Source organism: Hypomesus nipponensis, chromosome 9, assembly GCF_054491055.1.
Source record: "Hypomesus nipponensis isolate SF chromosome 9, ASM5449105v1, whole genome shotgun sequence".
Classification (NCBI taxonomy): domain Eukaryota; kingdom Metazoa; phylum Chordata; class Actinopteri; order Osmeriformes; family Osmeridae; genus Hypomesus; species Hypomesus nipponensis.
Genome location: NC_140369.1, coordinates 24049088 through 24073498, shown reverse-complemented (window position 1 = coordinate 24073498; position 24411 = coordinate 24049088). Strand labels below are relative to the sequence as shown.

At 44.0% G+C, this 24411-nt stretch overlaps 2 protein-coding genes and 1 long non-coding RNA gene across 5 annotated transcripts; 2 read left to right on the top strand and 1 right to left on the bottom strand.

The window, feature by feature from the left end:
• The first annotated feature begins 1843 nt into the window (after positions 1-1843).
• On the top strand, positions 1844-4253 carry LOC146273592 (uncharacterized). Of its 2 annotated transcripts, none has more exons than XM_084706040.1 (9): positions 1844-1966; positions 2076-2549; positions 2808-2951; positions 3035-3148; positions 3327-3452; positions 3536-3649; positions 3748-3820; positions 3927-4047; positions 4150-4253. In XM_084706040.1, exons 2-8 carry the CDS (start codon positions 2544-2546, stop codon positions 4022-4024), a joined length of 675 nt encoding a protein of 224 aa, XP_084562166.1. In that variant the 5' UTR covers positions 1844-1966; positions 2076-2543; the 3' UTR covers positions 4025-4047; positions 4150-4253. The 2 variants fall into 2 exon arrangements, with proteins under 2 accessions (XP_084562166.1, XP_084562165.1); XM_084706039.1 differs by having other exon boundaries at positions 3915-4047.
• Positions 4254-10110: 5857 nt separating this feature from the next.
• LOC146273591 (uncharacterized) lies at positions 10111-12309 on the top strand. Of its 2 annotated transcripts, none has more exons than XM_084706072.1 (8): positions 10111-10226; positions 10336-10790; positions 11049-11192; positions 11276-11389; positions 11568-11693; positions 11777-11890; positions 11989-12061; positions 12156-12309. In XM_084706072.1, exons 2-8 carry the CDS (start codon positions 10785-10787, stop codon positions 12263-12265), a joined length of 687 nt encoding a protein of 228 aa, XP_084562198.1. In that variant the 5' UTR covers positions 10111-10226; positions 10336-10784; the 3' UTR covers positions 12266-12309. The 2 variants fall into 2 exon arrangements, with proteins under 2 accessions (XP_084562198.1, XP_084562199.1); XM_084706073.1 differs by having other exon boundaries at positions 12168-12307.
• LOC146273590 (uncharacterized) lies at positions 11396-21205 on the bottom strand. Its single transcript, XR_014766692.1, has 4 exons — positions 21117-21205; positions 12165-12315; positions 11982-12055; positions 11396-11659 (listed from the first exon to the last, which is right to left on the bottom strand). It is a non-coding gene; the product is annotated as an uncharacterized LOC146273590 (long non-coding RNA).
• Positions 21206-24411: the final 3206 nt, after the last annotated feature.

Below are 24411 nucleotides of genomic sequence, written 5' to 3'. Positions count from 1 at the left end.
TTCCCATTTAGAGCCTTTAGCGACTCTGTTTCATAATGAAATACTCATTATGCTTTTATAACCTGATAAAGGTAAATACAAGACCATCTTTATTCACAAAGGACAAATTATTCTAGTTGTGCAAGTTGAAAGTCTCATGTTCATGTCATTGTCATAGTGTACGCTGACTGTGTCTATCCTCAAACCTCTGGTACATGTAGTTCCAGGCGAGTCAGTATTTCTCACCAAATTCTTTTGTAACCTTGAATCCCTGGCAGATCCAGGAGAAGCAGGAGCGCCGGAGGCTGGAGAAGGCAGAGAGGGACCGGGCCGAGGCCAAGCTGGAGGCCGAAATTAAAAACTACAACCCATGGGGCCGGGGAGGGTGCGGCGCACCCCTCAGAGACACCCAAGGGGACCTCATTAGTACGTTGTAGCATGGTTCACTTACATTCCATGTTGGCTCACCCTACAGGAATGCATAAGTTGATTGGAGTTCAATCGATGGCAGATATTTCTGTGTATAGTGTCTGACTGTTCTTTGCCTATCTAGCTGACCTGAAGCAGATGCACAGGCAGAATGAGGAAGCTTGGCTGAACCCCGAGACCTCTCTGAAAAAAGCTAACAGGCCCATCCTGAGAGAGGACAGACTGCCTCCCATCAACGCAGTCTCAGGTAGACAGTCACTGCACCAGCTGGCACATTGCAGATAACACATACATTAATGTGCATGGAATACACATGGTTGTAATATATTTCATCTTTGCAGGTTCTGATCATGTCCAGACCAGTGACATTTCCAGGAGTTTTTTGGCTAACCAGCAGACAGGGGCGCACTGGGGGCACCACCTGGCCGAGGGCAGGGGTCCCCGGGCTGAGGAGGGTGGACCCCCCTATAGAGAGAGCAGGACCACCAGACTGGGAAGGGTGGAGCCTGATGAGCGGAGGGCGCCAACATACCAGGAGGAACTGGAACAGCAGGTGACCTCCTCCCCCCACCTCTATCAGTTGGAAATCAGTACCAAAATACACCAAATGCAATTAGTTCTGCTCATAGATAATTTTTCGGGATTGAAAGAACAAACTCACCATAATGTGGACTGAACTGTAGAACATGGAATGTTCTTCATCAACTTTGATGTGTTGTGGTTAAAATTGAGATATGGAGACTGACATTTCAAGGTGGACCTTGTGATGGTGGCATGTAAGGTTTTTGACAGAAAGGGTAGAGAAAAGGGAGTAGGTAGCCTTTTGGTCAGATGAAACAGAGCAGTTGTACATCAAAGTAGATTTATGTTTTTTATACGTTACTTTAATTCACAAAGGGGATCCTTCCCATTTAGAGCCTTTAGCGACTCTGTTTCATAATGAAATACTCATTATGCTTTTATAACCTGATAAAGGTAAATACAAGACCATCTTTATTCACAAAGGACTAATTATTCGAGTTGTGCAAGTTGAAATTCTCATGTTCATGATGATGTCATAGTGTACGCTGACTGTGTCTATCCTCAAACCTCTGGTACATGTAGTGCCAGGCGAGTCAGTATTCCTCACCAAATTCTTTTGTAACCTTGAATCCCTGCAGATCCAGGAGAAGCAGGAGCGCCGGAGGCTGGAGAAGGCAGAGAGGGACCGGGCCGAGGCCAAGCTGGAGGCCGAAATAAAAAACTACAACCCATGGGGCCGGGGAGGGTGCGGCGCACCCCTCAGAGACACCCAAGGGGACCTCATTAGTACGTTGTAGCATGGTTCACTTACACTCCATGTTGGCTCACCCTACAGGATTGCATAGGTTGATTGGAGTTCAGTTGATGGCAGATATTTCTGTGTATAGTGTCTGACTGTACTTTGCCTGTCTAGCTGACCTGAAGCAGATGCACAAGCAGAATGAGGAAGCTTGGCTGAACCCCGAGACCTCTCTGAAAAAAGCCACCAGGCCCATCCCGAGAGAGGACAGACTGCCTCCCATCAACACAGTCTCTGGTAGACAGTCACTGCACCAGCTGGCACACTGCAGACATCACATCATTTCACGCAAATGTAATACACACGTACACAAAATGCACATGACTGTTCTACTTTATCTTTGCAGGTTTTGCCCCTGTCCAGACCTCCATGTATGCCAGAGGAAATGTGTTTCCTAACCAGCCAACGCTTCATCAACTCACTGAACTGGATAAGTATAAGCTTGCCCTAAAACAACAGGTACTGTGTGGTATGGTTTGGGATGTGTTCTGTTTAGATTTCAAGACCCTGGCCTCTGGTGGCTATAGGGTCTTTTAGCTTCAACAAGCCATTGATTTGCAGGATGTTGTGTACTGTACACAAACACACGCACACACACACGCACACACACACACACACACAGGTACATGATTTTGTATAACAAACCGTTTACCTTTTGGGCCCTGTCCAGATTGAGGAGAAGTACCTTAAGGAGGCAGAGGAGAAGGAGAAGCTACGTCTGGAGGAGGCGAAGGAGGAGAGGAGGCTGGCAGAGCAGAGGGCTCAAATAAAGAGGGAGTTTGACGAGGAGAAGGAGATCCGAAAACTCAAGGAGATGGAGGTCAGCTGGGCACTGATGGGCTAAGAGGGATTTGGCAGAAATGACTGTATATGCGTTTGCAATATACAGTATACAAGTTATCTTATGTGGACCACACACTCTTGAATAACAATGCTGAACAATCTTGATAGTAGAATTAGATTTTTATGGTGTGGACAATAAACACTTGACGTAAGGGTCGATTTTAAGCGAGTGTGACATGTTCTTGTAACTCAGCTGTTATTGGCTCAATAAAGTTTGGTGTTCTTCTTGCAACAGAAAAGGGGCAAAAACAAGGAGCTGGTCCGTCTTGCAGCGGAGAAGAGGAAAGAGGTGGAGGAGAAGAACAAAGAGGTGGAGGAGAAGGAGATTGCTGCTGGGAGGATGCGCTATGAGAAAGAGAGACAGGCGCGCATTCAAGAGGTGAGAGGACCACAAAACTTTATTAGAAAGATTTGAACCAACAGAAATATCAGTATGATCCCCATCTTACTGTCTATCTGCAGATGCGAAGGGAGATCTCGCCCCCCATCCCCACCCTCCAGAAGAGACACAGGGCCCCCCAGTCCACCCCCAGTCCCCCCAGCATGGACAGCAGACGATCCACCTCCTCCATGTCTGTAAGTTACCCGCTTGCATAAACCATAAACGTGCTATGGAGTGCATCATCTGAAAACGGGTAGAAACAGATGTCTCTTTCCCTCACAGACACCTCTTAGGAGTGTTCTCTTTCAGGAGTGTTCTTGTGACTCAGCCGTTATTAGCTAAATCAAGTTTGGTCTTCTCCTTTTACAACAGCAAACGGCCAAAAACAAGGAGCTGGTCCGTCTCGCAAAGGAGAAGAGGACAAAAAAGGTGGAGGAAGAGGAGATTGCTGCTGGGAGGATGCGCTATGAGAAAGAGAGACAGGCGCGCATTCGAGAGGTGAGAGGACCACAAAACTTTATTAGAAAGATTTGAACCAACAGAAATATCAGTATGATCCCCATCTTACTGTCTATCTGCAGATGCAAAGGGAGATCTCGCCCCCCATCCCCACCCTCCAGAAGAGACACAGGGCACCTCAGTCCACCCCCAGTCCCCCCAGCATGGACAGGAAATGCCCCACCACCCCCATGCCTGTAGGTTACCGCTTGTATAAACCATAAACGTAGTATGGAGAGCATGGTCTGAAAACAGGTAGAAACTGATGTCTCTCTTCCCCCCACACACCTTTTAGACGGGTTCTCTTTCAGGGCTCCAATCCCAGACACCTTCTGTCCCAGCTGTTAGGAAGGAGCTGAGAGCTGCAGGTAACACACACACACAAACACAAAATGTTCCATATAACTAGAACCAACACATTGTACATTAGTTGTAACTGGTATGTGTGTGTATGTGTGTCAGACGGCCTACCAGAGTACAAGAAGGAAGTCCTCTGTAAATTGTCTGCAATCCGTAAAAAGCTGCTCAGAGAGCAGAAACGGGCGGAGGGCCAGATGATGCGCTCAGAGTGAGAGGAGCTGGACTCACTTGACAGGTAACACCCTCCACTACTGGGGCACTACTGCAAAGTTTAGGGGAGAGTAGAACAGAGTTTGGTCATGAAGTATGAGATGCTAAATTTCTCTATGTGACTTAGGATGGAGCCTTCCAGGAAGTTTATCAGACTGCCAGATGACTACATCCTGTCAAAGAGGGTGGACCCAAAGAACTCTCTCTCTCTCTCTCTCTCTCTCTCTCTCTCCCTCTCTCTCTGTCTCTCTCTCTCTCTCTCTCTCTCTCTCTCTCTCTCTCTGTCTCTCTCTCTGTCTCTCTGTCTCTCTGTCTGTCTCTCTGTCTGTCTCCCTGTCTCTCTCTGTCTCTATGTCTGTCTCTCCCTCTCTCTCTGTCTCCCTGTCTCTCTGTCTCTGTCTCTCTCTTTCCCTCTCTCTCTCTCTCTCTCTCTCTCTCTCTCTCTCTCTCTCTGTCTCTCTGTCTCTCTCTCTCTCTGTCTCTCTCTCTGTCTCCCTGTCTCTCTCTCTCTGTCTCTCTGTCTCTCTCTTTCTCTCTCTCTCTCTCTCTTTCTCTCTCTCTCTCTCTCTCTCTCTCTCTCTGTCTCTCTCTCTGTCTCTCTCTCTCTCTGTCTCTCTGTCTCTCTCTCTCTCTGTCTCTCTCTCTGTCTCCCTGTCTCTCTCTCTCTGTCTCTCTGTCTCTCTCTCTCTCTCTCTCTCTCTCTCTCTCTCTCTCTCTCTCTCTCTCTCTCTCTCTCTCTCTGTCTCTCTCTCTGTCTCTCTGTCTCTCTGTCTCTCTCTCTCTCTCTCTCTCGTTGGCTTTCTGAGAAAAGAATGTCTTCTAGACTGCAACCTTCTTTACCCTAAGAATCCATTAGATCATAAAAAGTTCCGGAAAAAAGTGGAGAATAAATGGCAACTTATCACTTCTGGAAATTAATTGCTTGTTGAGTGAATTAAAACTAGCTTGAATAGCATCATCATTAGAACTGCATCATTTGTAACTGAACCAATTGTCTTTGTCACACAAACTCATTACATAAGACTCAAGATTGACTGGACACAACTTTCTACACTAACTTTCACAAATTCTACCATTATTTCCCTTCCAGCAAATTCTTTCTTTTGGTTAAACCATTAATGACAGATTTTGCCCTTGTAATATTAATACGGCATAACAACAGAACTCGTTCCACTGGTAGTATTTTTGGATGACACACACAGCTCAAAGCATTTAGGGAATACACTGAGGTAAATACAGGATTTTGTTTCAGACCGTTCTTGACAAAGAATGGTAAGCTGTAGGCCTAATGAGATCAAAATCTTCATGATAACCATTTAAATACATTAAAGCTTCAGGAGTGTTACTGATCAAATCAAGATACTTAGTAGGCCTATTGATGACTTTCCGATGTAACTTGTAAAATGAATGAATGAATTGTGTCGGCGGGATGCAAATGTTTACTCAACATACGAACAAAAGTAAATGACCATGCGCTATTCACACACTGTTATTTGGTAGCCTAATGATATCATTTCAACATTATCCCTTAGCCGACATATTAGACATTGTGATGATATTATTCTGTTGATTTACTAGGCCTAGAGTGCATGTGTTTATTTGTGATACTGACACTGCAGTCGGCCAATCATCAAAAGGATTGTTTGGGAAGGAAAATCACTGATTTATTTTGCATACACCAGAGAACGATCCGCGTCCTTCGGGGTGCACGTACCCCCACTTTTACCATAGGGAACTTCCCTGCAAAGAAGCATCAGGCGTGACATCATAATCAGAAGTTGACATAGCAACGGACACATCTTGGCATTCCAAAGCATTATGATGTCACGCCTGACGCTTTTTGGCAGCCGATATTAGCTAAGACTGACACAAACAGAAACTCAGTACAGAGAGAAGGTCTTAATGCGTACCACTAATATTAGTGTCATTGCATAGTTAAGAACAAGCACTGTCAGAAATATGGGAGTTACATCATTTGTGAGAACTTTTGGTGTGCTTTAGTTGGAAGAGAAGCCTTAAGTAGGCTACCTGTGTGCCTTACCAGTTGCCAAATACTAGTAGGTAAACAGCGTCTTGTGTTCATAGAAGTGTTCACAATTTTCCATCTGCAAAATTGAGAAAACTGAACTTGAGAACTTTCCCAAGCAACAGAGGGCCAAAGTTTCAGAAAATGAAGCTTCACCCAAAGTTAAAACAAGATGGTCCTTACATGGAAACAAGGGTGAGTTTCTCTTTATTCAGTAGAGTACAGAGAGCTGACTGGCTTTTATTTTATAAATGGTGTGAGAGGAATACTGATCTGTGAATTGCACCTCATTTGTGGTGAGTAAATGTAATTTGAAATGGATCACTGCTCATAGCATGAAGCCTTTTCTCTCTTTCCTAGGAGTACGGTGCCTCCCTCAGAAGAGATCCCTCCACTCTGACTGAAGGGGGGAGAGGGGTGTACATGGGCCACCACCCGGCCGAGGGCAGGGGTCCCTGGGCTGAGGAGGGTGGACCTCCCTATAGAGAGAGCAGGACCACCAGACTGGGAAGGGTGGAGCCTGATGAGCGGAGGGCGCCAACGTACAAAGAGGAACTAGAACAGCAGGTGACTCCCCCCTCCCTACTATGATACATGGAATTGTCTTGATCAACTTTGAGTTGAGATTCTGTGTCTTACCTTGGTCTATGTTTGAAACAAGTAGAGCAATGATGGTGGGCACGTAATGTTTTGACGTGAATGGCACAGAGAATGGAGGAGTGAATGTTTTGGTCAGATCAATTATAAAAGTTGTAGATTTATATATCGATTTTTAACATCATTTGTAAGTTAGTATGATTCATCCCATTTAGACCGTCTCACCCAGTGAAAGTCAGTCTCGTGTTCATGATTATGTCACAATCTAGGCTGGGTCTATCCTCAAATCTCTGGTACATGTGGTTCCAGGGGAGTCAGTATTCCTCACCATATTCCTTCAAAATCTTGAATCCCTCCAGATCCAGGAGAAGCAGGAGCGCCTGAGGCTGGAAAAGAAAGAAAGAGACTGGGCTGAGGCCAAGATGGAGGCTGAAATGAAAAACTACAACCCATGGGGCCGGGGAGGGTGCGGCGCACCCCTCAGAAACACCCGAGGGGACCTCATAAGTACGTTGTAGCATGGTTCACTTACCTTCATTGTTGGCTCACCTTTCAGGATCGCATAAGTGGATCTGTGTTAAATTGATGAGAGATACAGGCTCATCCCCATATATGTATACTTGCTCATCTGATCTGTGAAGCCCTCTGTGACATTGTTTGTAAGAAGGGCTATACAAATAACATGATTTGATATAGTCACTTTGTAGAGGGCCACATTTTAAACAGTTTTGAAGGCAGGGGTAAAAATGTTTGCTGGTCTGCTGATTTTTACTTTGGAATCTTGTATTTGAACTCTTCTTATGATTTGCCTGTCTAGCTGACCTGAAGCAGATGCACAGGCAGAATGAGGAAGCTTGGCTAAACCCCGAGACCTCTCAGAGAAAAGCCAATGTCACCAGGCCCAACCGGAGAGAGGACAGACTGCCTCCTATCAACGCAGTCTCAGGTAGACAGTCACTGCACCAGCTGGCACATTGCAGATAACACATACTTTAATGTGCATGGAATACACATGGTTTTAATATATTTCATCTTTGCAGGTTCTGATCATGTCCAGACCAGTGACACTTCCAGGAGTTTGTTGGCTAACCAGCAGACAGGGGCGCACTGGGGGCACCACCTGGCCGAGGGCAGGGGTCCCCGGGCTGAGGAGGGTGGACCTCCCTATAGAGAGAGCAGGACCACCAGACTGGGAAGGTTGGAGCCTGATGAGAGGAGGGCGCCAACATACCAGGAGGAACTGGAACAGCAGGTGACCTCCTCCCCCCCCCCCCCACCTCTATCAGTTGGAAATCAGTACCAAAATACACCAAATGCAATAAGTTCTGCTCATAGATAATTTTTCGGGATTGAAAGAACAAACTCACCATAATGTGGACTGAACTGTAGAACATGGAATGTTCTTCATCAACTTTGAGATGTTGTGGTTAAAATTGAGATGTGGAGACTGAAATTTCAAGGTGGACCTTGTGATGGTGGCATGTAAGGTTTTTGACAGAAAGGGTAGAGAAAAGGGAGTAGGTAGCCTTTTGGTCAGATGAAACAGAGCAGTTGTACATCAAAGTAGATTTGTGTTTTTTATACGTTACTTTAATTCCCAAAGGGGATCCTTCCCATTTAGAGCCTTTAGCGACTCTGTTTCATAATGAAACAATCATTATGCTTTTATAACCTGATAAAGGTAAATACAAGACCATCTTTATTCACAAAGGACAAATTATTCTAGTTGTGCAAGTTAAAAGTCTCATGTTCATGTCATTGTCATAGTGTACGCTGACTGTGTCTATCCTCAAACCTCTGGTACATGTAGTTCCAGGCGAGTCAGTATTTCTCACCAAATTCCTTCATAACCTTGAATCCCTGCAGATCCATGAGAAGCAGGAGCGCCGGAGGCTGGAGAAGGCAGAGAGGGACCGGGCCGAGGCCAAGCTGGAGGCCGAAATAAAAAACTACAACCCATGGGGCCGGGGAGGGTGCGGCGCACCCCTCAGAGACACCCAAGGGGACCTCATTAGTACGTTGTAGCATGGTTCACTTACATTCCATGTTGGCTCACCCTACAGGAATGCATAAGTTGATTGGAGTTCAATCGATGGCAGATATTTCTGTGTATAGTGTCTGACTGTTCTTTGCCTATCTAGCTGACCTGAAGCAGATGCACAGGCAGAATGAGGAAGCTTGGCTGAACCCCGAGACCTCTCTGAAAAAAGCTAACAGGCCCATCCTGAGAGAGGACAGACTGCCTCCCATCAACGCAGTCTCAGGTAGACAATCACTGCACCAGCTGGCACATTGCAGATAACACATACACTAATGTGCATGGAATACACATGGTTGTAATATATTTCATCTTTGCAGGTTCTGATCATGTCCAGACCAGTGACATTTCCAGGAGTTTTTTGGCTAACCAGCAGACAGGGGCGCACTGGGGGCACCACCTGGCCGAGGGCAGGGGTCCCTGGGCTGATGAGGGTGGACCCCCCTATAGAGAGAGCAGGACCACCAGACTGGGAAGGGTGGAGCCTGATGAGAGGAGGGCGCCAACATACCAGGAGGAACTGGAACAGCAGGTGACCTCCTCCCCCCCCCCCCACCTCTATCAGTTGGAAATCAGTACCAAAATACACCAAATGCAATTAGTTCTGCTCATAGATAATGTTTCGGGATTGAAAGAACAAACTCACCACAATGTGGACTGAACTGTAGAACATGGAATGTTCTTCATCAACTTTGATGTGTTGTGGTTAAAATTGAGATATGGAGACTGAAATTTCAAGGTGGACCTTGTGATGGTGGCATGTAAGGTTTTTAACAGAAAGGGTAGAGAAAAGGGAGTAGGTAGCCTTTTGGTCAGATGAAACAGAGCAGTTGTACATCAAAGTAGATTTATGTTTTTTATACGTTACTTTAATTCCCAAAGGGGATCCTTTCCATTTAGAGCCTTTAGCGACTCTGTTTCATAATGAAATAATCATTATGCTTTTATAACCTGATAAAGGTAAATACAAGACCATCTTTATTCACAAAGGACTAATTATTCGAGTTGTGCAAGTTGAAAGTCTCATGTTCATGATGATGTCATAGTGTACGCTGACTGTGTCTATCCTCAAACCTCTGGTACATGTAGTGCCAGGCGAGTCAGTATTCCTCACCAAATTCTTTTGTAACCTTGAATCCCTGCAGATCCAGGAGAAGCAGGAGCGCCGGAGGCTGGAGAAGGCAGAGAGGGACCGGGCCGAGGCCAAGCTGGAGGCCGAAATAAAAAACTATGACCCATGGGGCCGGGGAGGGTGCGGCGCACCCCTCAGAGACACCCAAGGGGACCTCATTAGTACGTTGTAGCATGGTTCACTTACACTCCATGTTGGCTCACCCTACAGGATTGCATAGGTTGATTGGAGTTCAGTTGATGGCAGATATTTCTGTGTATAGTGTCTGACTGTACTTTGCCTGTCTAGCTGACCTGAAGCAGATGCACAAGCAGAATGAGGAAGCTTGGCTGAACCCCGAGACCTCTCTGAAAAAAGCCACCAGGCCCATCCCGAGAGAGGACAGACTGCCTCCCATCAACACAGTCTCTGGTAGACAGTCACTGCACCAGCTGGCACACTGCAGACATCACATCATTTCACGCAAATGTAATACACACGTACACAAAATGCACATGACTGTTCTACTTTATCTTTGCAGGTTTTGCCCCTGTCCAGACCTCCATGTATGCCAGAGGAAATGTGTTTCCTAACCAGCCAACGCTTCATCAACTCACTGAACTGGATAAGTATAAGCTTGCCCTAAAACAACAGGTACTGTGTGGTATGGTTTGGGATGTGTTCTGTTTAGATTTCAAGACCCTGGCCTCTGGTGGCTATAGGGTCTTTTAGCTTCAACAAGCCATTGATTTGCAGGATGACACAAACACACGCACACACACACGCACACACACACAGGTACATGATTTTGTATAACAAACCGTTTACCTTTTGGGCCCTGTCCAGATTGAGGAGAAGTACCTTAAGGAGGCAGAGGAGAAGGAGAAGCTACGTCTGGAGGAGGCGAAGGAGGAGAGGAGGCTGGCAGAGCAGAGGGCTCAAATAAAGAGGGAGTTTGACGAGGAGAAGGAGATCCGAAAACTCAAGGAGATGGAGGTCAGCTGGGCACTGATGGGCTAAGAGGGATTTGGCAAAAATGACTGTATATGCGTTTGCAATATACAGTATACAAGTTATCTTATGTGGACCACACACTCTTGAATAACAATGCTGAACAATCTTGATAGTAGAATTCGATTTTTATGGTGTGGACAATAAACACTTGACGTAAGGGTCGATTTTAAGCGAGTGTGACATGTTCTTGTAACTCAGCTGTTATTGGCTCAATAAAGTTTGGTGTTCTTCTTGCAACAGAAAAGGGGCAAAAACAAGGAGCTGGTCCGTCTTGCAGCGGAGAAGAGGAAAGAGGTGGAGGAGAAGAACAAAGAGGTGGAGGAGAAGGAGATTGCTGCTGGGAGGATGCGCTATGAGAAAGAGAGACAGGCGCGCATTCAAGAGGTGAGAGGACCACAAAACTTTATTAGAAAGATTTGAACCAACAGAAATATCAGTATGATCCCCATCTTACTGTCTATCTGCAGATGCGAAGGGAGATCTCGCCCCCCATCCCCACCCTCCAGAAGAGACACAGGGCCCCCCAGTCCACCCCCAGTCCCCCCAGCATGGACAGCAGACGATCCACCTCCTCCATGTCTGTAAGTTACCCGCTTGCATAAACCATAAACGTGCTATGGAGTGCATCATCTGAAAACGGGTAGAAACAGATGTCTCTTTCCCTCACAGACACCTCTTAGGAGTGTTCTCTTTCAGGAGTGTTCTTGTGACTCAGCCGTTATTAGCTAAATCAAGTTTGGTCTTCTCCTTTTACAACAGCAAACGGCCAAAAACAAGGAGCTGGTCCGTCTCGCAAAGGAGAAGAGGACAAAAAAGGTGGAGGAAGAGGAGATTGCTGCTGGGAGGATGCGCTATGAGAAAGAGAGACAGGCGCGCATTCGAGAGGTGAGAGGACCACAAAACTTTATTAGAAAGATTTGAACCAACAGAAATATCAGTATGATCCCCATCTTACTGTCTATCTGCAGATGCAAAGGGAGATCTCGCCCCCCATCCCCACCCTCCAGAAGAGACACAGGGCACCTCAGTCCACCCCCAGTCCCCCCAGCATGGACAGGAAATGCCCCACCACCCCCATGCCTGTAGGTTACCGCTTGTATAAACCATAAACGTAGTATGGAGAGCATGGTCTGAAAACAGGTAGAAACTGATGTCTCTCTTCCCCCCACACACCTTTTAGACGGGTTCTCTTTCAGGGCTCCAATCCCAGACACCTTCTGTCCCAGCTGTTAGGAAGGAGCTGAGAGCTGCAGGTAACACACACACACAAACACAAAATGTTCCATATAACTAGAACCAACACATTGTACATTAGTTGTAACTGGTATGTGTGTGTATGTGTGTCAGACGGCCTACCAGAGTACAAGAAGGAAGTCCTCTGTAAATTGTCTGCAATCCGTAAAAAGCTGCTCAGAGAGCAGAAACGGGCGGAGGGCCAGATGATGCGCTCAGAGTGAGAGGAGCTGGACTCACTTGACAGGTAACACCCTCCACTACTGGGGCACTACTGCAAAGTTTAGGGGAGAGTAGAACAGAGTTTGGTCAGGAAGTATGAGATGCTAAATTTCTCTATGTGACTTAGGATGGAGGCTTCCAGGAAGTTTATCAGACTGCCTGATGACTACATCCTGTCAAAGAGGGTGGACCCAAAGAACTCTCTCTCTCTCTCTCTCTCTCTCCCTCTCTCTCTGTCTCTCTCTCTCTCTGTCTCTCTCTCTCTCTCTCTCTCTGTCTCTCTCTCTGTATCTCTGTCTCTCTGTCTGTCTCTCTGTCTGTCTCCCTGTCTCTCTCTGTCTCTATGTCTGTCTCTCCCTCTCTCTCTGTCTCCCTGTCTCTCTGTCTCTGTCTCTCTCTTTCCCTCTTTCCCTCTCTCTCTCTCTCTCTCTCTCTCTCTCTCTCTCTCTCTCTCTCTCTGTCTCTCTGTCTCTCTCTCTCTCTGTCTCTCTCTCTGTCTCCCTGTCTCTCTCTCTCTGTCTCTCTGTCTCTCTCTTTCTCTCTCTCTCTCTCTCTCTCTCTCTCTCTCTCTCTGTCTCTCTCTCTGTCTCTCTCTCTCTCTGTCACTCTGTCTCTCTCTCTCTCTGTCTCTCTCTCTGTCTCCCTGTCTCTCTCTCTCTGTCTCTCTGTCTCTCTCTTTCTCTCTCTCTCTCTCTCTCTCTCTCTCTCTCTCTCTCTCTGTCTCTCTCTCTGTCTCTCTGTCTCTCTGTCTGTCTCTCTCTCTCTCTCTCTCGTTGGCTTTCTGAGAAAAGAATGTCTTCTAGACTGCAACCTTCTTTACCCTAAGAATCCATTAGATCATAAAAAGTTCCGGAAAAAAGTGGAGAATAAATGGCAACTTATCACTTCTGGAAATTAATTGCTTGTTGAGTGAATTAAAACTAGCTTGAATAGCATCATCATTAGAACTGCATCATTTGTAACTGAACCAATTGTCTTTGTCACACAAACTCATTACATAAGACTCAAGATTGACTGGACACAACTTTCTACACTAACTTTCACAAATTCTACCATTATTTCCCTTCCAGCAAATTCTTTCTTTTGGTTAAACCATTAATGACAGATTTTGCCCTTGTAATATTAATACGGCATAACAACAGAACTCGTTCCACTGGTAGTATTTTTGGATGACACACACAGCTCAAAGCATTTAGGGAATACACTGAGGTAAATACAGGATTTTGTTTCAGACCGTTCTTGACAAAGAATGGTAAGCTGTAGGCCTAATGAGATCAAAATCTTCATGATAACCATTTAAATACATTAAAGCTTCAGGAGTGTTACTGATCAAATCAAGATACTTAGTAGGCCTATTGATGACTTTCCGATGCAACTTGTAAAAATAACTAGAGAGGGTACAATTTCTGGAGAAATTGTATGGTGTGCTTGCTTGCTTCAGTTTCAAGTGGGTCAGTTTTCCCTTCTAGTGATATTTTCAAGCATTTAGCCTACTCATATTGCATGATTCATTAAGAACACCCTTTGAAACAAGCTAGCTACTGTAACAACGTTGTCACTAGCAGTATTTCAGATGGAATTGCGATTTAAATAGTACCGTCTGATAACTGAAAATAAGCCCACCAAAACGTAAATAAGTTCGATATTAATTTAGGGGGGCATGGCTAATTCAAAAGCAGTTTACTAGAGGCAAGCTAGCTGCCATTGCTATCCACACTCCACTGATTGTTTGAAAGCGCAGGAAATTAGAACGTTTCTTTTGTAAGGGATAATGTATAGTAGACCCGACAGGGCGAACAGCACCCCGACACTAAGCGGAGGGGTTTTGTGGTCAAGCTTACAGGGGTCAAAACGCACACACACGCAAGCACACACACACGCACGCCCACACGCACGCCAGGTCTTTAAAAGGTGCCAATGAAGAAGAGCCATGGAACATTTGCATGCCTTTGTCTTAACCAATGACTGTAAAGAGCAGGGCTGCTTAAATAGCTAGCTAGCACAACATGCTAGCAGACAAACTTTGTAGAATAATGGCGTGTGATGTTTTTGTCACCTTGTGGGCCGGCCGCAAGCAATAAAGCTTTCTTAAACTTGTTCACCGACTGACTGTGCAATGCTTGATAGATTAATATTTCTGACAGTTGTCACTTAGTACTTGAGATTACATATCAGACATGTCCATCATTCTCAGGGCAATACAGTAGTCATCAGTTTTGCTTGCTTTTGTCTGTGGCTTGATTTGGGCTACCATAATTTTACTGGCATGCTTCCGAGAGCCTACTGCACAGCACTGTACACAGCAGAAAGTGCACATCTTCCAAGCACAAACCACAATCAGCACAACAACGATTAACTCGCCCTATCCAGTGATTCCCATTTGAATAATAGTCGAAAAAGAAACCCCAACCGAGGAGGTCAGTCAGCACAATTCCAAGCTTCAAGTTCCCCCACAGCTGAAATGTTCTCTTTAATGTGAGCATATTTGGGATATTAGCAGATTCATCTGGGATAAAAATACATCAGTCATGACCTATCACAGAGCTGACAACAGATAATCCAATGCCATAGGGTTCTGTAGCACTACCTGCCTCATGGCCTTCATCTCAGAAGAAACCGTAGTTAATGCTTTGGCTGTCTCATTACCAGTAGACTCCAACCCTAGTGCAAAGCTCCTAATATCTCTAAAGGCAGTGATAACACCATACACAGGGAAAATGGCAGCTGAAAACGTGACAAGTGACTGAGGTACTATTGAATCCACGTGATCCCAGATTATTAGCATCTGCTTTAATAATACTTATTTTGTGGCGGTGCCACCAATGTTTGGGCAAGGGGTTCAGGGGCAACCCATCTATAGGTCTGAGGGCTCCTACAATAAACCCAAGGTAACACGTTCCTGACCAGTCGGCCGGCAGGAAATAATAAGCACTCTTACCACATCCCCACATGGTGCCCTTGTTAGCTGCATGACGAAGCCAAAATGGGGATGCCCTTATACAGTACTTACAGGTCCATCTGCAACAGGCAATCATGCAACAGGCTGTTACATAAACACAGTGTGGTTAAATGTATTTTTTCAACTAAATTCTCATAATTATTTAAACATTCAATTAACCATTTACTACATCTTCTGTAGTATGCTAAAGGTGTATGAATAGCATAGTTAACAACATCAGGAATTAATGTCACCCTTCCAAATGGTATACAGGACAAGTAACATTGAACTCAGATACAATGGAACTTTCAAATCATCCAGTAGAGGGTGAGCATACATAGAAACTGTATCCTTACATGTATTATTCTCCAACACTCTCACTGTACCACTGTGCCATACACATAACCATGCAGATGGGGCATATTCAAGAGATGACTGATTCGTTCCACAGAACAGTCAGATTTGTTACATCCAACCTTATACCAGCCACTTCTTAACCTTACACATATCAGCCATTGACAGAGGGACAGATATCCCTGGACAACCTCCAGGGTGCTTGGGACTCCACAAACTCTGCAAGGTCTGTCCCCTCTAATGCTGGTCCAGTCATTTTTCTGTCCACGGTAAGGTGTTGTTGTACAGATTGTTCTTCATGTGTGCATTATGATGAATCTCAATGTTCACATCACTATAATTGGGAGCGTGTAATAGTGACTCTCGGTGTGGCTCATGTATGCGATGTCTGTGGACTTGTGCGTCCAGTATCAGTAAATGTCTGTCAGGTGTGTGCGTCAGTATGTCTGGATCTCATCTTGCATCGTAGCTCAGGCAGCGGACAACCCTGCCTGCTCTAGTTAGGGCGTAACAAAAGTTTAACATTGTATCATCCATTTGGTGGATATCCATCTGTGTCAATGATAGTGGGAGAGACAGGCAATCTCATTGGTCTCCCGACAACTATCTTGTGTGGGGAAAGTCCATTCCTCCTCTGGGGAGTGGACCTCATGGCCATAAGAGCTAGTGGAAGTGCATCAGGCCACTTCAGGCCTGTCTCTTCACATATCTTGGCTAGTTTGTTTTTCAAAGTTCCATGTTGCCTCTCCACTGCCCCCGCACACTGTGGGTGGTAGGCACAGTGGCAATGATGGTTGATCTGGAGCGCTTATCAAAGTTCCTGAACAATTTGACCTATCACTCTATCACTGGACAGTCTTGTGAGGATATCTACAGATCACATCTCTAATGATAAAATCTTGGCTACCATGGTAGCATCAACTTTCCGACATGGGTAGGCTTCTACCCATTTCGAGAACATGACAACAATTACAAGTACACACTCAAAATTACAACACTTGTTCATCTGCATAAAATCTATTTGTAAATTGATAAAAGGACCACTTGGTGGTGGGTGGGCTGGGTCTCTTCTCTTTGGTCCCTTTCCGGGATTATGCTGCTGGTAAATATGACACTGAGCACAATGTTGCTCAGACCTTTGTGGAAAAACACGGTGCAAACCAATCTGTATTTACTATTGAGACCATACCCCCCTTGCTTGTATGGGCACATCCGTGTGCCATGCGAGCCAACCAAGGGAACAATGCATCGACATACAACACAAGTTCAGCATTATCCATATGTTTGTCAAACGTATCAGGTCTGGGTGTTAGCACTTTATCGTCAACCATCTCACAGTTATGTGGTTCACCATCATCTGGGGCATCTATGGAATGTAATGTTACTTTGAGTCAACAATTACAGTTCATACTTTGTAGCTCTAGTGGCTGACAGGTGTTGAGTTTTGGTGCGTAACAGAAGAGCACTTACTGCATGAGGAACCATCACTTCCAAGGGCAGCCCCAGCACTATATCTGAAGTTGCTTCCACACATGTTGCCGCAGCACAGACTGCTCGTAAGCACGGGGGGAAAACCTGCTGCCACAGTATCTAAAGAAGAAACTCACGGAGGCGATAGGCCTCTTAAGATGACCATGCTGCTGGGTCAGTACACCCTGGTGTAGTCTGGCAGTCCGAGAGCTGGCGCCTGGACCAAGGCCTGCTTGAGAGATACAAATGATTCATCAGCTTCAATTTTCCACAACAAATGAGTATCAGTCTCCTTCCTTAAATCAAGGTGAGGTCTAGCCAACACAGCATAATCAAGGATCTACTAACGACAATACCCGGCTGAACTTAGAAAATACTTGAGTTGTTTTGGTGTTCTAGGCTTCGGTATCCATCGGATGGCCTCCACTCTATCAGGCATCAATAGACGCTCTGTACCTTTGAGTGTATGGCCCAGATACATGACATCCTAAGACCATAACTGCAGTTTTGCCTCTGAGGCCTTGTGGCCCTTCTCAACCAGTGCTTGTAGAACAGCAATAGTGTCCTGTTGGCAAGAGGGAAAATTCTTGGAACATATCAAAAAGGTCATCAATATACTGCACCAGAGTAGAGCCGGCTGCAAAGGTGACCTCCTGGAGGTCCTCTCATAATGCTTGACTAAACAACTTAGGTGATTCAGTGTACTCCTGCGGTACAACTGAAATGTATAGTGGACCTGGCGAAACGTGAATGCAAACAGTTACTGGCTCTCTTCTGCAATGGGAACAAAGAAGAAAAGCAACCAATAGTCATTCACACAGCTACAAAGTAACAGGGTTACTTGCTAAGTATCTTAACAGAGTTAGGCACAACAGGATGTATAACACAGGCATTACCAGCTTATAAACCCATAATAAACTTCCAAGTATTTGATTAACCTTAAAGGATCAAATTGACCTAAAGTCTGCCTATGACTCTTTGTTTCAATAAAGCATCAATAACTGGGACAATACCTTTCCCTACTTCTCTATCACTAGCATACTGAGGTACGGTCCTCAACAGTCGTACTACAAACAATGATAACAACTGGGGTAGCATTCTTAATGCGCCCAATATGATTAGCGTGTGTGGACCACAGGAGCTCAGGCCCAGCTTCTAGCAAGGCCACATCTGCGGTCGCTAAAATCTTTGCATTCCACTGCTGGGGGATGTGTATGGGATTGCTAGGCCAAGTGTTCTTTATCCTAAGGAATTGACAAGAAAATCAGTAGTGCATATCATTTTTGTTCAGTTTGCACAACAAATTCACTTCAAACAGATTTATTTGACACCCCATAGTTGAAAGAAATACATCATCATTCAAAGATCCATCTATCCACCCATAAGAGCTAACTGACAGTTGTGTCCACCGGGACCCCTGAAACTACCACTACCATCTCATTGATTTTGGGTACTGTCTACAGTTGAACTGGCTGACCTAGTAGCTCTGTATCTTACTTGAAAAAAAAGTAAGATACAGCCTCCACCAATTCTTGATTATTATTATTATAATGATTGTGGTTGTTTACTGTCTGAGTGTCCTTCAGCAGGCCACAGCAAGCCACAGCAAGCTCTTCGTTCTGAAGTAAACGGAAGGGGTTGAGTGCAGTAGTATGGAGTACGTGACTGAAGGATACTGACTGTACTATACTGTGCCGGGACAATCACTTTCCCTGTGGCGTATCTGTTTACAGAGTATGCACATATCCCTGTCTATCTCTTACTCCCCTTGCTGTCTGCCCCTGGCTCTCCTTTTCCTTTAAATGTAAGACATTCATTCGCAATGTTATTAATTTCTCAATTTATAAAAATTTATTTTTTCTTACCTTCTATCTGGAAGCAATCCACATATGAACACATGACAAAGTGGCATGGGAATGCAGCTGCTGTACAATCAGAATGTGTTTTTTTTTTCAAAAACATTCTAGTAAGTCTTTCCAGATAATCTTTAGGATCCCCACATTTTCTCTGTTTGCGATCATAGACTTTGCTCCAGTCAAGCACCACTCCTCCAGTATTACTACCATTAAACACCAACAGAAATGTATGCTTTAAGTTTTCTCAACATACCAGGCTGGAGTTCACCCTATAACCCTCGATTCAAATCAATACAAGTAGGTATGTTAGCAATGATAGGTATTTGCAATTCTCTTAGAAAGTGCTGAGTCCTCTCATGTCAGGAAATCCCTTTCCTAGCTCCCTCAGCTCAGTCACTGACCATGGGCGATAAAGGTACAGAGGCTGTCATACATCAGGGCCTGGATATGCATACATAGGGTTCATTTATACTGGGGGTTCAACTGATAGTTACAGTTGTCCTGATTGACATCAGCAATCATATTTGCTGTGATATGAACCTCGACCTTCTCTTGTAAGTACTTTTCTAGCTGCACCTGACCCACTGCTTCCCCATATAATGCATTTTCACTGTCTCTGGCTCGTCTCTGTATAGCCACAGCTATAGCAACAACATCATCTTCTTCATCGGTAAATAGGCTACAAATCTTAGGTAGACTCTCTTGTTTCACTTGAGAATTAAGTTACCTTCAGCCTGTTTCACAACTATTGACTTCTCACAATTAATTTTTGCCCTATTAGTCTGCTCAAGCAACTTCATGTTAACATCTTCAAGCAATATCTTGAGTTCCCTCACTCTATGACAGTCTGATCACTTTTTAACAATGACTTTTCTGTTCATCTCGTCTCTGTCTCTCAAGACTATAGCATTCTATCAGAATCAGTTTTAGCTTGATCTGACTGTACTTTCTCAAGACAATGCCACATATGTCTTAGATTCAGTTAACCATATCAACATTTGCCAGTTGTAATATTGTTTCCACGTCCGACTTGTTTCCATGTCTTTCAAAATGGCCTTTTAAAGCTCCAATATTTTTACATCAAACGTTCCCTCCAGCGGAAAACAATGTCTTGGGTCATGATTAATCCACGCATGCCATCTCTCAAAACTTGACACTGCTTGAATTCCATGTAAATCACACATATAACGGTCTGGAATAACAACGTCTCTATCGCTCCCGTACTGGAAGCTAGATTACCCATACTGAATTACAATGTATCTGAATTCAAAGTATCTGTAACAAATCTCACAACTGTAGGCTATGTAGCCAACTCTTATGATTTACTGCAGCAAGAATCACACAGCACTTTAGAATATCGTCACAAAATCACATAGCACTGTAGAACAGTGAATCTCATAACACTGTAACACGGTCACAATATTGAAGAATAAAAAAACTACAATATCATGTGGTAGTGAACTACAAATATGGCCTTTTTCCTCACCCTCCAGGCGCTCCATCATGGGACGCGCCTACAAAGACCCAACTCTTTGTGAGCGCATACAATAATTAAGGGGTAAGAAGCAAGGTCAACCGGGAGGGGCTCAGAGTTGAAATGCTGCTCCCCCGCGTCGATGGCGGCGGCACCCCCCCCCCCACGCATAATTCCTTTATGATGCCCCCCCCCCAGCTGCCCTGTCAATGCATCCACATTCTGTGTTTGATATGATGCTAGTTATGGAGTTTAAACGAGCGCGCAATGCGCGCGAGCAAAATTTTGGGGCCTTTATTTGAGTGCATAATAGTTTTTGAAGCATAAACAAAATATGTAAAATCAACAGCCGTTTTTCAATTGGTAAAACCTTGTCTAGTGAAGGTGATGTATTTTTGTCTCTTAATTTTTCAGCCTCACCCTTACGTTTCTTAGCATGGTTTTCCAAATTAATTATAAACATTTAAAATTGAAAGCATGCAGCCAAGGAGCTCTCCACCTTTATTACTCATTTAAAAACTATTTGATCAATCAAATATAAAAGCATCATAGAATGTACAGTAAAGTAACATCTAGCTGGCGTCAGTTATTTCAAATGCACAGATAATGTTTAACAGTAAAATCTAAATTTAGTTTGCACCTAACATATTTGAGTGTGCTAAAATTAGCAATAACGTCAGCTAGTTCGAGGTGTATGCATAGGCTAACTATAAGTTAGCAGCACATTTCCCGTATTTAACAATAATTAAACATGGACTTACCTGAAAGTGATGCACGGGCATCATCTCGCAGTTTATTTATTTTTCTGCCCCTGACTCCTGTTGTCTTTTTGAGGCCATTTTCGAAAAGTTTACCTAGCCTACTGTCAAAGTTCGTCAGGCCACTGAGATAGGAAAGGGCACCCATGGCGAGGAAAGTTGAGTGTGTATTTGTTTTTTTTTGTGTGGGGGGGGGGGGCACCATGGTATGGAACGCCAAGTTAGTCAAAATTAAATCAATAAATAAATAAATAGGTAAATAAATAGATAAATACATACATAAATAAATATGGCTATGGAATAAATTCTGTAGCTGAATCCATTTACCGACATCAATAAATAAATACATTTATTTATTTCAAAATGACGTTTTTGTAAAGACAACATTTATTTATTTCATGGGACTTTTACACGGCACATTTATTTCCACATGTATTTCCAGGCCACATTTATTTCCACACTACATTTATTTCTGTGCTGTATTTATTTCAAATCTCAGATGCAAATGAGAGGGGCGTGGTTATCGTCAGACCAACGCAGCAGATAGCTATGCTACCTGTATGGGGGTGACAGTGGAATCACACTGCTGAACGGCATGGCTTGTCAGGATATATTATTTTGGCACAGATAGTAGATTTTGTAGAGGTACTTGGGCGGATAAGTGCTCTACAGAACATAGATATTGAAGTCTTAAATAGTTTGAGACTTATCGAGCACTGTTCGTGTGCAAGATGTACAGGTAGTGGGGGGTGATAAGTGCCAGGTAATGTTAGCTAACACAGCTAGCATCAAAGAAGACAATCACTGCCACCACCGCTACATCGCTCTGCTATTATGTGGATAACTAGGTTGATAAGGCACCTGATTATAACAATCTAGCCTCACCATTATGCCATGCATTACCATTTAGTGAGACGAGACCTGAAGTGAAGCCAGACCATTCCAGACATTACCCATACCTTTGGATTTACAGTAGGCTACTGCTACAAATTGAAGTCAAGTTTCTTAACGCTTTGTTATTATTGGCAATTTAAAGTTGCAACTAACCAAGACGTGTCAAGACCAAGACCCATTCAACACGGTACACAATAACAAACCCAGACATTAGGTACAGGTTTATGGAATTATTCAATATTAAATCAAACCACTACCACTGGACTCGTTTTTATGACCATTCAGTGACAAAACGGGTTTGGCTGTTCATATGTGCCAATACAGCACAACACTACTAGCTCTACAGTAGCTAGCTCTAGCTGAAATGGCCACACTGATGTCGTCCTTTTATTATTTTGTCAGCTAGCTAGCCGGATAGCCAGCCACTTGGCCTACAGTTGCCGACTTCGAGACCGGTGATAGCCAACATACCACCTACTAGGAAGACATAGTGTTGGCAGTGATTGTTAGCTTTGCAGACGAGTTCCACGTCACATGAGCGAAAGCCATGTTTATAAAGGTAACTTCAGCGCAACCTCATAGCTATCAAAGATCAAGTCCCCACACGTAGGCTACTAAGTCACCGCCATCACTCCCATACAAAGGCAGAGACGACACAGACATTATGGGCAAAGCTTGTCTACATTGTATGCTTTTCGGCCGTGCGATGCCACTGTCACCCCCATACAGGTAGCATAGCTATCTGCTGCGTTGGTCTGACGATAACCACGCCCCTCTCGTTTGCATGTGAGATGTGAAATAAATACAGCACTGAAATAAATGTGGAGTGGAAATAAATGTGGTGTGGAAATACATGTGGAAAAAAATGTGGTGCGTAAAAGTCTCAAAAAATTAATAAATGTGGCATTAGGAAATAAAAGTCCCATGAATTAAATACATGTTGTCTTTACAAAAACGTCATTTTTAAATAAATAAATGTATTTATTTATTGATGTCGGTAAATGGATTCAGCTATATAATTATATAATGTTATATTTATTTATTTATTACCATCTTTTTTTATTTCAGAGTTTATTTCATAGACGTATTTATTTATGTATGTATTTATCTATTCATTTACCTATTTATTTATTGATTTAATTTTGACTAACTCGGCGTTCCATACCATAGTAACGTTTTTTGAGCAATTAAATATATCTCTTGTTTTGCCTGTTTTGTTAAAAGGCTAACTTGCTAGCCACAGTCACTGACGCTACTGACGTCACTAACGTCACGAAATATCGCTTGACTACCTCTAGCAGAACATAAGTTTAGCAGCTTGTTAACTTCTGGGAAATAGCTAGGCTAACTGCTTTACTGCAAGGGAGCTGCAGAAACGCCACAAAGAGGCCAGGGTGATAACTATAACTATTTACTCATTTTACTTTCTGATATGAAACACAATTTCGAAGTGTAATGTACAATATAAGCTGATATAAGGAAGTAGTTACATCTACTTTCCGAAACAGTAGTCCACTATTTCACTGAAGCATTAGCATCATGACATTAGCCTCTGTTGCCCGGGCAACACATACTACATCGGTCTATGATGCATCTGTTTTCAATCGTTAAAATAGACATTCCTCACAAATACATTTTTGTTGTAGGATTTATTATGACATTAGATTACAAGGAAACGATTTTGTTGGTGAAATCAACATGGTGGAATCATTACCTGTGGTTTCAAACCAGTGTAGCTCATTGCAACGCTGTACTGTAGCTTAGTCTAGTAGCTAAAAAAAACATCTCCGCAGCTGTTTACAGTAGCCTACGTAGGAAGTCAAACGGTGGCACGTTTGGCACTACCAGAGCCTGTTTAAGGAGAGCCTTGCCACTCCCTATTAAGCCCCATTGTACCGAATTTGGCTGCAGTTCCACCAGAGTTCCACTGGGGGTGAATGCATGTTGAATGGGAGTCTATGGAGCTAAACGGCAAAATTTGTCTCTTTCGCCTGATTGTCGTTGAAAAATCTCAGATTTGATTGTAGTTTGTGCATGTTCAACATGGATTATAGGTCGAAAGTTGAATGAACGAGAACTCATGTCCTTTTGATTTCTTACATGGTGAGTCGTTGTTGCCCATTCTGGTAATAAATGCTGATTGGTTAGTGAAGGACTGATACGACCAGAGCTCCCGCTTGATGGCATCCGAAGCGGAATCAGAATGTCAGAGCATAAGCAACATTAGCAACAACATTAGCAAGCCAAAACTCTTTCTAGCATGTGTATTGACAGGGAGAGCCTAACCTGTCAGCTGCGTTGTCGATGCCCTGAGAGAAAAAAGTAAGTGACCAGAGCTTGCCGTCAAGCAGTAGCTCTGGTCGTACGATGTGTATGACGTCAATGACATTTTCAAAAGCTTTTT